Source organism: Dermacentor variabilis, chromosome 9, assembly GCF_050947875.1.
Source record: "Dermacentor variabilis isolate Ectoservices chromosome 9, ASM5094787v1, whole genome shotgun sequence".
NCBI lineage: Eukaryota > Metazoa > Arthropoda > Arachnida > Ixodida > Ixodidae > Dermacentor > Dermacentor variabilis.
This window is the reverse complement of record NC_134576.1, coordinates 104648542-104663533: the sequence shown is the minus strand read 5'-3', so window position 1 is coordinate 104663533 and position 14992 is coordinate 104648542. Positions and strand designations below refer to the sequence as shown.

Sequence of the window (14992 nt, the reverse complement as noted above, 5' to 3'; positions counted from 1 at the left end):
CACGGTGCGGACACTGAGAAGTTAACTGTTGTCGTTATTCCGGTCTGTCCAGAAGGCCCCATAGATGATAAATTCTGCCAGGCAGAAACTTTTCTGGCGTGAGTCGTGCGCGTCTCTTTTCCATTATTTTTTACCACACACACACTACATCTCGAAGCCCTCCCCAAGCCCCAACGGAGCAGACAGATATATTAAGCGGCCCCCGCGACTGAAGTTCAAGGATGGTTGATCAGCAGAGCGGCACGTAGGGTTATGCTAGCCGAGACCTACGAGTTCAAATATGAGGAATCTGAGCATTTGCTAAGCCCTACCCACAAGTGTGTCCATTACGGTGAGGTTTTAGCTATCTGTGTGGAGAACCACGTACCTGAAGTTATTCTGTTATAGAAATTACCAAGGTGCTCTACATAATTGAAGCTGAGATATAAGGGCATGCCACATGCCAATCTTATCCATGGCAAGACACTCCAGGTTAGCATGGATGATTTCAGCGTCTAATACTGTTGCTTCCCTTAGAGCTTTTGAGTCTTTCGGACACAAACAGGGCGCAGCTTTTATTAGACCTCAAACATTCTTGATCCCTTCGTTGACGCTTCAATAGCGAAATTTCGAAGTTGAAACGAACACGCTTATTGTAGGTTAAATTCGGCGGGTTACAGTGTGGTTAAGCTCTACATTATAACACGAATGTTGAAGCACATTCAGCTCTGTCTTTCTTATCTGTCGAACCTATCTCCAGTCAACTTCGGTGAACGCCATTCGAACACGTTGTTTAGGTGAGGTTTCTCTTCTCACAGGTAGATGGCGCTGCAAACAGTATCGCGTATGCTGACGCCGGTCCCATGGACCTGCTGATTGCCGAACAACGACGGCCCGATTTTCTCCACTGAGGCAGCTTAACAGACCACGGTAACGCTGCACTCGAAGACCAAGCACAGCCGACACATGCATGGCAAGATGCCTCCGGCGTGGTCGCTACTGCAACTTGTGTTTGTAGCCAGCTTTGTGGGCATTCTTGCGCCTGCGCCGCCCACGCCCTGTCCACAAGGATGCCTCTGCGTTGGAACCACCATTCGCTGCATGTTCCTCAATTTCGACCGCGTTCCACGGGTTCCAGAGAACACGACGGTCCTGTGAGTTTCCCTATACAATGTCGCTTGAAAGAAAGCATCGAGCGACGTAAGTTTCTATATGGCATCACGAAGAGAGTCGTGATGGATTAGTCAAACGCGACTCTTTCTTTTTTTTTTTCGAACGCCTTCTGCGGCAAAGTGCACTTTGACGGAGTCGCACTGTAGAAAAAACCTGATAGCACGAGAGTACTTATTTCGACTATGCTAAGCCCAATCGCACCAGTCTTGTTTTCTGCGCTTTTCTTTCCGACCAAATATTCTCTTTAGGAGCCTTCCAATCCTTGCATAAACATAAATAATTGACGAGCATTTTTCTCTTAAAACCTCGAGAAGAAGTTAGGTCACTTGCGATTCTTGAACGTCTAATTGGACCTACTTACATTGGCAGCTGTCTAATAGGCAACCTGATGATGTGATGGTCACCTATAAAAACCTAGCCGGCTAAACTAACATAACCTAACTAAACCTAACCACTGCCCCCAGTACCGGAAGTTAACTAGCCGCTAAATCGCAAAAGAAACAATAACTAAGTCGGCAAATAAGAAGGAATAAACTTGATTTGTATTTGCTAGGGCAGAAGTAATCTCTGTGTTTCTATAAGGTCATTTTGAGCTAACCTTTAACCGGCTACTAAATTTCTTCAACTGTAACCTCCCATCGTTCATTGTGATCTCGATTTTGTAGACTCACTATACATATGTTAAGGTTTGTGAGCTACAGTAAGTTTGCTTTGTGAAATGTCGGCGGACCTTCGGTCGCATCCCTGGGACCTTCCACTGCCTAGGACAAAACGAGCTTTCGCTGAGATATAACCAACGACCATGACCGCAGAGGCGCTCAGCTGAAAGCGAGCAAACTGAGCTGGGCACTTAGTTTACTTTCGGCGCGCGCTGATACAGCCGCTAGTCTGTCAGGAGAACATTGCGTCACAGATAAGGTCGGTACGAGCGGAACCATCGAGTTACACGCGCTGATCCGAGTGCTCTGAATCACTCGGGACAAGATCTCTGCCGAAGCTGTGTTGCATGCGCCGATCGATAAGAAGCTACAACTGGAAAGACGGAGCGCTACACTTTTGTCTACACTGAAATTACTGCCTGCAGGGAATAGCTTTGTATCACACTGAAATTATTTCAGATAGGCTTATGCGACCATGAGAGGCGTTCTCGATACCACTTTGTTATTTCGAACTTAATCAGTATGTTCCACATCCCGATATTCCGAATGAAAGCACCTAAATATCTTAGTGCAAGAAGATTTGTGCCACAATTTCTAGACAGCCTGCAGTATATCGCAACCTCGTACTTGGCTTAACTCTCTATTTTCTTGCGCGAATAAATTACGGCTCTCTGGAAGAGCCTTTACAAGAATCGCGTTTATGCGGCGATAATATCACACTTGTCCAAGACCTTGTGTACAGCTTTCCATGATCAAGGCGGCGAATCCTTGACATCGAAACTGCCAGACCAGGAAGCGCGGCGCGCATTATCGTTCAGTTATATAAAGGCAAAAGAAGGACCTCGGATAAATAATCTAAGGCCTTGGAAGTAACATGTCGACTGATGGCAACGAGAAGCTTCGCAGTTCAGCAGCGGCCACCCTTACGTAATCTGGTCGCCTTCGAGAGCCGTCGCAGTGGAAATAATCGCCCCGAGCATCCAATGTACGACGGCAGCTGCCAAAGTTTCAAGGGCCGTTTGTCTCTCATGAGTGAGTCACCAACGCCAGCACAAAACAGGGGACAGCCAGGGCTTTCATCACAAGTTCACAGTTGGTTACATAGCACACGGCTTTCTATTCCCAGCGCTCTCTTCCGGGAGGTTTCTTCATAAGGAGAAATTGTTCGTTAGGTGGATAGTGGTGGTTTCGATTTCAGATGTGTTTCAGCTAGACACGTAGCAGGATTGGTATATATATATATATATATATATATATATATATATATATATATATATATATATATATATATATACATATATATGTGTGTGTGTGTTGTCTCAAAGACAAAGAGAGAGAGTGAAAGAGAAAAGCATATGAGAGGAAAGGCAGGGAGGCGAACTAGACGCTCGTCAGGTACATGTTTTGCAAGGACTGACAGACAGGCAAGTTGGTTCATTATTATAGAAAGAACTGCGCTTCAAAACGGGTCACTAGGGAATTTGTGTGTGGTTCCTCCCTATAGTGTCCCGTCTTGAAGCGCTGTTCTTTCTCTAAGGTACATGTCAGTGTTTAGAGATCTTGTCAGGGGGTCAAGAGTTTTTGGAGCCGTCTCCTTGCGGCTATTTCCTAATCCTGCGCAATTGTTAAATGGGAAATCAGTGTTTATTGACAGATTTATTGATTGTTTGATAAACTAGAACCAAAGATGCGGCGCATATTTTTCAAAGAACACAAACCACAAGTAGAAAAGTGTACCTTCAATTGACGAAGGGACGATGGAGAATGATACGGACAATATACCGTTCAGCAAGAGATTGAGAGAGAGAGAAGGGAAGAAGGAAAGGCAGGGAGGTTAACCAGACTGAGTCCAGTTTGGTACCTTACACGTGGGGAGGGGAATGGGGAGCAAAAGAGCAAGTTTCTGTGTTAAGTATACTATCTTAGTGACAGAAATCCACGGCCTAAGGTATGTGGCAACGATACAATGTACCCCCGTAAAGTGTTCACGCGCATTGGTTATAGTTGATATTCAGGAAATAATTTTGGTGCTCATTGTTTTTTATCTCGTTCTTTTTCATAACTGTACGTGACTTGAACAATCAAGCGACCTGCGCTTCAACAACATACGACGCATACCGGCGAATGCATTTCAAGACCTTCACCAATTAGACGCACTGTAAGTATACCGGCAGCACATACCTCATCTCTGAAAGTATCAATGGCGCCTAGCAACGGCGAACAAACGGCCTGGTGGCGACTAAAGGCGCCCCCACCTTGAATTCCAGCTCTCTCACAAAAGTTATGTGCACAGTTGCAAGAAACGCACAAGAAGTGTAAATGTGATGGTAATAAACATTAATGAGCAACATTGGGACACGAAACCCAGAAGTGTAGCAACGTGGTATTGCAGTGGGGGCGCCACCAACGTAGCTGTTTTTCGCGACAGGAAGAGGAGCAACGTCCGCTACTGAAATGTCGGCTGTAATGACAAATCAATGCTCTATTAGAGCGCCTTCTGATATTAAACAACGTTTTATAGAGTCAAGAACCGCGGAAGACATTGTTTTTTTGTTTTTCTGCGTCGTACTGTGCGTGCGCGTTCATTCGAAGCAATGAAAATCTACCATCAGACTTATTCATGTACAGGCTGCTGGACAACAACCAGTTGCAAATTATTGAAGACCAGGCCTTCGAGGGACTCAGGAGTCTGAGACATTTGTGAGTATCGATCATGATTTCATAGCGTTAGCAATTTAGTTGGACTACTATATATATATATATATATATATATGTGTATATATATATATACCTACACAGCGCCATGCCACCGACTAGTGACTCATGGCATAACGGCATGCGTCCTTCAATAAGTGCGCCGAACATCACACCCAATTGAACGGCATAATAAATGCAATCTCGCAAACAAGGGGACTTACGCTGCATTTTATATGACAACATACGCCGCCAGTAATACAGTGCTCAATAGATAAGGAGTTGCGTCGACTCTTGTGCAGCGTAAGGCGGCAGTATATGCACTGGGAGCCGCTGTAGACGCAGCAGCTAAAGTGGACAACGTTCCCAATACTTTAACATTCCCGATTATGTTTTCATAGATTCTCCCATTGTCCGAACAATGTCCTGACATTTTGTCTAACACCAGTCCATTTCGTTCGTGCCTACGTGACGAAGAGCACTCCGTTCCCTTGACTGGGCTATTTCCCTTTTATTTCTCTCCTGGAAGTGCTTTTGCATGGCTGGAGCGCTTTGGTACAGCATTCCTGTGAGCGTCCCCAAGAAACACAAAGACCATCACAAAGTCGTACTATTGGGAGTCATCTACCAAATCTTTAGAGTGACCTGCAATGCTCTCCACCTGAACGATTTACAAGGTGCAGCCGGGAGGGTTTTGTACCGCTTCGGGCTGTGCATTTTCGTAACCATCGTTTGCTGAAACCATACTGCTCAATTGTGCAACAAAAGAAGAGCACTTCAGTTTAAGGTTGGAATTTGCATTTAAGGGAAACTTTCCCGCAGTACAAGACGCGTCGCCCTGATATTTACCGTTATACCAACCTGCGATAACACCAGTGCTAAATATTCAATGAAAAGTCCTTCCCGTACAGCCTTCCAGCGTTGCTCAATAGTTTTGCCGATAAGTCTGTAAATGCCCCACTGTTGTCAAGAAATGTGTGGCGAGATTGCATTACGCCAATTATGAAGTATTTGTATGTTAATCTTAGAGAACCCTCTTGCTTTGTAAAATGCTTGTGTTTGTTGTGATTTCATTCTCTATTAAAACCTGTAAAAGTAGTTAGGTTTGTAACAAGTGTTTGTACACCATTGCTGCCGTATGAAGAGGCACACTCTCTCGCCAAGCCGCGGATTTCAGTGGCATTTTGTGTCTACTGCTTGTGTGCATGTTTTCTTTTTTCAGATTTCGTAAATTCAATTCAAATTTCAATTTTTCGTAAGCTGTTAGTGATCCACAAGTGCAGATTCCAAATATAACTTGCACGTCTCAGCTCCCCTATGAGGCTTTATCACTGTAAAAACGTTTATACCCCTAAGGGTGTTTTCTTACCGCACTGGTAACAGCCTTACAGCAAAGGCTTTGCAAAAATTTATAGAGGACGACAAAGGAGCTATAACTAAATGTGCGATGACGAAAGACACAGCTGAAAACTATGGAACCACTATGACAGCCTTGGGCGCACAGATCCGACAGGAGAGTTTCTTTCCCGGTGAAATTCTCTTGCCGGATATTTCTGTGCGCCTAGGCGGTCAGAATGATTACGTAGCTTCAACTACGTCTTTTGTTATAGCAAGTCTAGTTAAAGCTCCGTTTTCGGCATCTATAAATCTTTGTGAGACACTAACGGTAAGGGTGTTACCAGTGCCACAAGAAAACGCCCTTAAGGGTGTAAAACAACTTAAGTCTGTGTAAACGTTTCATGACAGGCTTCTCTCCCCCAGCTTGCTTTAGAATTACTGTATAGGCTCTGTATTGGGAGCCTATACAGTAACTAGAGGTAACTACACTGAACGTTGCTATATTGTGGTTACCTACACAGTAACGTAGAGTTACTATGCAGGCTTCCCAAAGGCAGCCTATACCGTAACTTTAGCTTGCTTAAGCTCTCCGTGCCTTCTGTGCGTAGTAAAAGGCAACTAAAGAGGTGCTCTCTTTGACCCCCGGGATTGCTGACCCGCGCCTCACTTACCATCTCGGATGCCGCAAGCAGATGCGCAGAACATCGTTGGAGGGCGGCACTAGTATAGCTCTGCTAAATCTGAGGGCAACTTTCCGTGGCAGCACAAAGTTACGCGCACGCGCTCACACGTGCGGAGCTTCGGCGCTTGTATTACTACGCCAAGCAGCGCCGACGTTTTGCTGGCGGTTGACAGGACCAGGAAAGCCGGACATGGACAGCAGAAAAAGCCAAAAGCTAGGAACAGCGAGAAAGGGTTAACCACTTTCATTAAGCAAGCTTTTTTTATTTGTGATCGAATAAAACTTCGAGAAAAGAAAGTAAAAAAAAATTTTAATTTGTATGGTTTGTTTTACGCTATGTAACTTCCATTTGCTTAATACGCGTACTACTGCGCCGTAAAAAAAAAAGAAAATGTGCTTCGGCTCCGTAGGTTCGGCTCCGCTGCCACGGAAAGTTATTGCCGGGTGTAGCTAAAACAAATAACATTTTTATCGAGGGACCTTAGGCTTGCTAGAGAGTTTGCATACACACCAAGGCAGTTATAGTATTAGTTCGATAGCAATGATTTGTGCACTTTAGACGAATTTTTGCTGTTTTCTTGGGCGCTGCCATGCAGCTCTGCACATATTCAGGTATGTCTAAGCAATGTGTTGGTGCACTCGGTATATGCTGTATATAAATGACATGCTATTCTACCACCAGGTAGTTCAAATACGATCTTACGTTCTGGACTAAATTAGTCATGGGGTTTTCAGAGTGGCTGCCCACAGGCAAAAGTCATTAAACACGTCATTCACAGCGCGTGGCCTTCACTGTCGAAAATCTGCTCAGGGTATTATATAATAAACTTTGAAAACGATATATCAGTGTTCAAACCTGAAAGTGATGTAATTTTACTACCGCGGCTCTTTGCGGACAGCGTAGTGGAGTCTGTGCGAAGTCATTACAGTCCCTACGCGGCGTGTTAAATCTTTTACGGGTGCCAGAAATTCGGCGCACCCGCATATTTAGCGTCCGCGTTAGTCGGACCCGCGTATAGTCAGAACACCGTTGGAGGAGTCTAGGCGCAGACCTTAAGTAGAGGAAGGAAAAAGGTGGTCCAGCGAGCTTTCGGGTGCCTTACGGCCGCCTAGCGCCACTGACAAGAAGGCTAGGGCTTCTACAAACTTAAACAAATGATGTTACATACACCGAAGTTTCAGGGTGGGCCGTAATTTCTACTTGTGCATGAAGCAGCTGGGCAGAGTAAATGTTCAGAGCATGACGTTACTAGTTTCAAGAAAAGAAAAAATAACCAATAGGTGTGTGTGTGTGTGTGTGTGTGTGAGTGTCTGTGAGTGTGTGTGTGTGTGTGTGTGTGTGTGTGTGTGTGTGTGTGTGTGTGTGTGTGTGTGTGTGTGTGTGTGTGTGTGTGTGTGTGTGTGTGTGTGCGCGCGTGCGCGTGTGCGTGTGTGTGCGCGTGTACGCGTGTGCGTGTGCGTGTGTGTGTGTGTGTGTGTGTGTGTGTGTGTGTGTGTGTGTGTGTGTGTGCGTGTGTGCGTGTGCGTGTGTGTGCGCGTGTATGCGTGTGCGTGTGTGTGTGTGTGTGTGTGTGTGTGTGTGTGTGTGTGTGTGTGTGTGTGTGTGTGTGTGTGTGTGTGTGTGTGTGTGCGCGTGTGCGTGTGTGCGTGTGTGCGTGTGCGTGTGTGTGCGCGTGTACGCGTGTGCGTGTGCGTGTGTGTGTGTGTGTTAGCTTTTAAAAGTCGCGGCACTTCGTTTCTCCGCCTCTATTGCTCCTGCCATCTCGTCCCGACGACAAAAAGCTTGGGAGGCCCATGGTTCGTGAGATTGCGCGGCGCCTTCGGATCTCGGAAGCCATGTGAACCAACAGGACTGCGACATATATTTTATTCCTTCTTGTTCAGTGCGCCCAGTGGGAGTCACAGAGGCCTCGGATAGCTCTCCACAGTGTTTGTGGAGGGCGCCACAATGTATCGCCACATGCTGAAGACAAACAGGAAAGCGAGCGCTGTGCATCCACCGGTCGTTTGTTGCGGTGGCGACCCCTATGCGACAATTCCACGACCGTTGTAGCGCGGAGTACCCACAGCGCGATGCAGATGGCGCTAACACTATAAGGTGTCTTCAAACAACAGGTAACTTGAAAGCGTCTGGAGGCGAGCCGAGCCCGCTGGTATGCATCCACGGTAGAAAAACAGCGCTAAAAACGCGGACAGGAGGAAGAACACAGACACAACATCAAGAATGGTTCATTGTCTGCCGCTCAACTTACTACACATTACCTTCCGTTCTAATTAAATTATGAGATGTAGCTTCTAAATAGCGCGCAGTGAATTAGTAGGCACGTCATAGTAGAGGGCTCCGGTTCAATTATGACCACCAAAGGTTCTTCAGCGGGCAACGAAATCCAAGTAGAAGAACGGTTATCTTATTTATTTTTTCTCGTTTTGTCTTTACCAAATTCGGGCCGCCAGGCCGGGAATGGAACCCGCGGCCTCATGCTGTTCTGAATAGTTTTGTAAAAGGACAACGTTTTAACGTTGATAACGTGACAAGGGGAGAAAACGAACTAATTTATTCCGATTTCCTAATGCAAAGCTTCATACACTTCATTGGTCGCAAGTACCAGGGATGTAGCGTCAGATTCGGCGGAGTAGAAGGAAATGGCATTGGCACTTGTAATTAAAGTACGGCAATGTTATTTTTCTTATTATATATTCATGCGTGGGATATTGTTCTTTTTTTTTCAGTTAGCTTGTTTTGATTTACTTATTTTTTACTTCTTTTCTTATTTCATGCAGTTGGCTCTCGTTCGCATTAGCATTTCTCTTGGGTCAGGAAACACGGCTGAAACGTACTGCTCTTGATTTGCAAATTTATTTCTCACATCATTATTCTTTCAGATTTCTGTCCAAGAACAATATCAAACACCTGGAAGATGACGCATTTTCAGGACTGCACCAGCTGGAACAATTGTAAGTGGCCCCGACTTTGTGCTTCTACATCAGTGCTCGTAGAATAAGATTCCCTAAACGACGAGGGAATAAAGAAAACAGCCCTGTAGCAGCAATGCACATCATCGCGTATATATTATATATATATATATATATATATATATATATATATATATATATATATATATATATATATATGCGATATATATATATATATATATATATATATATATATATATGTGTGTGTGTGTGTGTGTGTGTGTGTGTGTGTGTGTGTGTGTGTGTGTGTGTGTGTGTGTGTGTGTGTGTGTGTGTGTGTGTGTGTGTGTGTGTGTGTGTGTTTGTGTGTGTGTGTGTGTGTACATAGGCACGGCTGCAGCTAAACTTCTATCGTTAGCAGAACGGAAAGATCACTATACAAATCAGTCTCTAACCCCTTTAATTTCTACGCAGTACTGAGTGAAAGCTCGGTCGCGTCTGTCTAAACACAAGAATGTAGAAATCCTTGCTTTTTCTTTTTCCTCTGCAAGAACTCTGCTTCGTTTGAGGACGTCTGTTGCATTTAAAAGAAGTTAGGATGTAGGAACTGTAGGAAGTGGATTTTCAATTTTTGTCGTCAATTTTGACAATAAAGCTCTCGAAAATTGCAAAATATCAAGAAAGTTAGGTAATATGTTGACTGCTTTGCAATTTAGCTGTAATAATTGATATCGCAATTCTGTAAATTGCACCTGGTAGTACATCTGGAACGCAATCTATTGGCTCATTATATCCCACTCTGAAGTACACCACTAAATGGTGAGATCGAATTCTGCAACAGCGTCGTAAACATTGCACCAATTACGCACAGTTTGCCAGCACATATACAAAATTCGTCCGCTTGAGATGCTTTAGCGGATTCAGTTTACATAATGGTGACACCTGGTTTTAGTTCAGAGTTAATTTGTAAGCTTTCTGGTTAATTTCTTTTTTAAACTTTCCAATTTTCAGCAATCTATGTAAGAAAACCTCGACGTTATCAATCCAAGTTTTGTTTCCAGTAGTTCGCAGGGACTGAACTTCAAATGCAGCAACTTTCGTTCAAATCGGTCCAGCGTTGTCTAACGAGAGCATCTCGGCATTTTACGTGTGTTAGAATGAGTGCGTCGGAACGGAACGAAAACCAAAACCATAAACCAAGAACAAAAATAATAATTATATACTTGCCCCGAACGAAAACGTAACCGAAGCGTTACTTATTGTTTAGTTTCGGAGCGAAATCGAAATATTTTGATAGGTTTTCGGTTCAAGGGGAAAGTAGGCAATCCGAAACTATCGACGTCAGGCAACGTCAGAATTAATTAGCCCGCATATTTCAGGCAGGGTTAGTGCCAGCGATCGCCGGTCGAGCGCTAATATAAGCCTATCACTCGGTGCACTAGCATGCAGATGGGCATCGTAGCAAAACCCAGAGGCTTGCGCGCAGGAGAGCTTATAGTATTATAGTATTTATTTATTTATAGTATTTATAGAGCTTACCGTTTCGTTTCCTACGGTTACAACGCTTCGTAACCGAAGTTTTATCGTTCGTTTATGTTCGTTTAAGTTCGTCTCACCCAAACGGCGGTCACGCATTTCGGCGAGTACACTCGATGACGTGCTGCTTCTGAGACGGTGCTCAGTGCCCTGACTCAAGGCACTGAACATGATCTCAGAATTCCTACTTCACTTACTGAGAAACATAAATACTATACATTCACCATTACTTACTTCGAAATTTTTTTGCATGTGAACCAAATTGGTTATGAACCGTTACGGACCATGTTTTTTTCTTTTCGTTCCGGAGCAGAACCGGGGCGGAACGTTTTTCAGTGGAACGAAACTAAAACCAGAACAAAAAAAAACATTTCGTTCCGATAGCCTGCTTAGAATAGCCTATGGGAGTTGGCCTCGAGTCTTGTACAAACAGCTATTCCAGTTAGCACAGCCTTACCACCGGCCCCACCCGCTATGTTTATAAACTTGGACATTCATACACTGAATATAACGATTTTGCACCTAGAGGCTACGTTTAGCACAGTGCATGTTCGTAGCATGTACGACTACACACAAGCACACACGCACGCACATGGGTGCGAGAATGCGCATGCGCGAGAGGAGGCAGTATACAACCGTACTACGCTCCAGTTACGGTGAAGGCTCGAAGAAAGCGTAAAAATGCTTTCGTCTTAGAAATTTGTATAAATGTTCCTAACAGAAGGGATCCACGAAAAATGAAAATTTACTGTTCCAGTCCGCCTAAGTACTGACGAAAAAACATAAAAAAGTAATAAGCAGCATTAAAACCAAGAGACAAACGTTAACATAGACTTGCATGAGGCAAAGTGTGGCGTACTGCACCCTTAGCTATAAAGCATTCTGCAATTCTTGCAAGCCAGCGCTCTCCAAACTTGCACGATCTCGCAACGGTTGACATTTCACTTATGGTTTGCTCGAAAATCCTTCAACCACATCACGTCTATTAAAGAAAAAACAACAAAAGAAATGCACCAATGTATTCAGTGACGCCTAACGCATTAACATCATAGTTTCTTTTCTTTCTTTTTTTTTTCGTGGATGTTCCCACGCTTTAATTATCACCCTGATAGGTAGCTCGAGAATCTTCTTGATTGTTGTTTCTGCAGCGGGTGTCAGCCCTGCAAGTTGCCTCGTCTTCGATTAATGCTGGTGTAGCTGTTTGTGCCCACGGAAAGACCATTTTCATATCGTATCTAGTAAATCAAGGTCTCTTCCACTAAGTCTGCCAGTCTGAGCCTGTCTGTAAGCAAAGTAACAGGCGTCAATGGCGGCCGCAGAAGCTCGGCTTAACCGAACTGGCAGTTCGTGTACAGAGGAACTTTTTCCTCTTTTATTGCATTTGGTCTACAGGAAACCAATCAACGATTCACATACTGCTGCTCATACGCGAAAATCCCACTTAACCGGGTTCGTCTTAGCGGGAGCCTATACTGTGTGTAATAAAGCTTGGTAATTGTTCGCAACCAGGGTAGCTTTATCATGCTAAGTTCAATATTTAACACGTCTTTCTTTTGCATATGTATAACAAATCCGGCAGTATAATTTCTCTGTTCAGCAGGTGGCGACCCCAGAGTACGCCAACCTGGAACTACACGCTCACGACTGCCATCCGCGAATGACTCTTGCGCAGGTCGTTGCACGAGAACGAGCTCGGGGAGATCGCGGAGGCGCCGTTTCGGATTCTGCTGTCTTTGGAGAGGCTGTGAGCAGCTTGCTACCGCGTTTGCGCGTTCGCGCGACGGAGATAAGACCCACAGCATCCGCGCATAGTGCGAGCTGTGCGTGCGATTCTCAAAGTCGGCCCGCTCTTTCTTTGCAGGCACCTCAACGACAACCGCATACACACGGTGCAGAAGGGAGCCCTGCAGAACCTCAGGCAACTCAGGCGCCTGTGAGAACGACGTGTGACTCTGCGTGGCGTTCTTCTTCCAGATGCTTTTTTGGCGCGATTAAAGCGAATGTGGAGATGTTCACGCACAGGATGGGTAGCTGGACTAGTTGGAAATAGTTAATGTTTGAATCCAATGATTGTTTCCATTCAAGCATTAATGAATTTCGGCAGGACATGTGTTCAGTTAACAACAAGGTGTAATGGTACAGGTCGGACAACCGATGGTCTAATAAAGTGATAGAGTAGGTGCCAACCAAAGGGAAGCGTAGACGAGGGCGGCAGAGAATGGTGGGATACAATTGGGGAATTCGAAGGCTGAAAATAGTGCCCGCGGGCCCAAAACAAAATTACTTGAACACATCAGTGGGAGAATCCTTGGTCCTGTAGTGGACATAAATATGATGACGACGATCAATTCTTTAATATAACGCGCTCGAGCACGACTATTGGACGAAAGTTGCGAATGCGGGATGGGGCTGTTTATGAACTATAAGCTTTCTTATGTGGAAGGCGGCTTTATATAAACCTAACACCCGCAGAAGCAGAAAAGACAGGACTGCTTCATGGACTGTATAGCGACACTCGCGCTAACAAAAACATTGAGTTCACAACTCCGTTAGACAATTCGTGGTTCTTTATTTCTTCTTTAGGCGAACGTGTAAACCTATAGGTGTCTTTTAAGGCGTATGCGTGGCGACAAAGTCCTTAGTCATCCATGCTCCTACGTGGCAGTATGACATGCTTAAACTGCGAGTGAAATAATGTGCGTGTTTGTGTGAGCCAGTTCACTACTTCATCATGACACCGTAGAGGTTAGTAATTGTAGCAAGATGGAAACCTGAGCTATACTATGACGGTTTAACATTCACTCTATCCCTACACGCTGGTACGCGGACCTAATTTGTACAAATGTGGGGTTTGGCGGTTTTTTTTTTTTTTTGCAACATCAGTGGCGCGGGCAAACGCGATCATTCGTAGAGATGTCTTTGTTGAGCCTTATGATTTACTCGCCCGAGAAACTGCACTATGCCCTTCCGCAGGCGCCTGGATGGCAACCCCCTGTTGTGCGACTGTGGCCTCGTTTGGTTCACTCAAATGCTTCGAGAGAAGCAGACCATCACGCAGGCCAGTGGACTGTGCTCCCAGCCAGAGTCTCTTCGTGGCAGACCACTGACGTCACTGGACAGCGGCGACTTTGCCTGCGGTGAGTGTACCCATGGTCACATTTGTCTCTCATTATCTAAGTACCCCCGGAGTGCCGTGTTAAGCCTCTACTCTTTTCATTAAGCCTTGTCTATGATACTGAGAAATTTGCGCCGGACTCAACGACAGCAGCGATTGCAGTTACCTTATCATCCATTCACGTTTGGATAAAATGACGGCAACAATACAAACTACTGGGTTACCCGTGGCCAGACGAATCTTTGTGAACCGCTTGACCACCATAGCCCCCACGGTTGTCAATGCATAGTTTTATTGGTTTTGCGGAGCTTTGCAGAAAAAAATTTGAACTTCTTAGAGCCCGGAACTTGAAGCCTATAGTTTAAAGAGAACAACTTAGCACTAAGCTAAGGGGGCATCTTTGATCCCTGATGACCTGGTAGCATGCCGCGAAGCGGTGCATAGCATTATCTTCTTATTTCGAGAAGATACAGAGAGAGAGAGAGAAAGAGTCAACTTTTATTTTTCGAGCAAGCAAAGTGTTCTTCGCCCTTGGTGGGCAGTCTCCTCATTTCAGGAAAGCGTAGGAGGAGACACAGAAACTGACTTTTTTCTTTTTCTAATCCTACGTTTGTACAACAAAATCAGCCGTCATAGCCTTTTGTCTGCTGCATCGAGAATGACTGCCTCTTGCAAGCATCTTTTTCGTCATGATGAATGCCCGCGCTTTGTATTTCCGTCTACTTTTGGCGACTTTGAAAACTCTAAACGACCTTCACTTTTATTCCTTCTCTTAGAGAGGCCGCGGATTGTACAAGAGCCGCAGCCCCAAGACGTGGAGCTCGGCGAATCCATCAACCTGACGTGCAAGGCATTGGGCCAACCCCGACCTAACGTCTACTGGACCCAGAACGGGTACAGTGT

At 45.0% G+C, this 14992-nt stretch overlaps 1 protein-coding gene across 1 annotated transcript in view; it reads left to right on the top strand.

Annotated features, from left to right (window-relative positions):
- The first annotated feature begins 921 nt into the window (after positions 1 to 921).
- The window catches only part of Pxn (Peroxidasin), a 55188-nt gene continuing 41117 nt past the window's right edge, over positions 922 to 14992 (top strand). The window contains exons 1-8 of the mRNA XM_075668898.1: positions 922 to 1133; positions 3898 to 3969; positions 4440 to 4511; positions 9409 to 9480; positions 12647 to 12718; positions 12836 to 12907; positions 13948 to 14111; positions 14866 to 14983. Coding sequence (XP_075525013.1) covers positions 946 to 1133; positions 3898 to 3969; positions 4440 to 4511; positions 9409 to 9480; positions 12647 to 12718; positions 12836 to 12907; positions 13948 to 14111; positions 14866 to 14983 — 830 coding nt within the window. The 5' untranslated portion in view covers positions 922 to 945. The remainder of the gene's footprint in view (positions 1134 to 3897; positions 3970 to 4439; positions 4512 to 9408; positions 9481 to 12646; positions 12719 to 12835; positions 12908 to 13947; positions 14112 to 14865; positions 14984 to 14992) is intronic.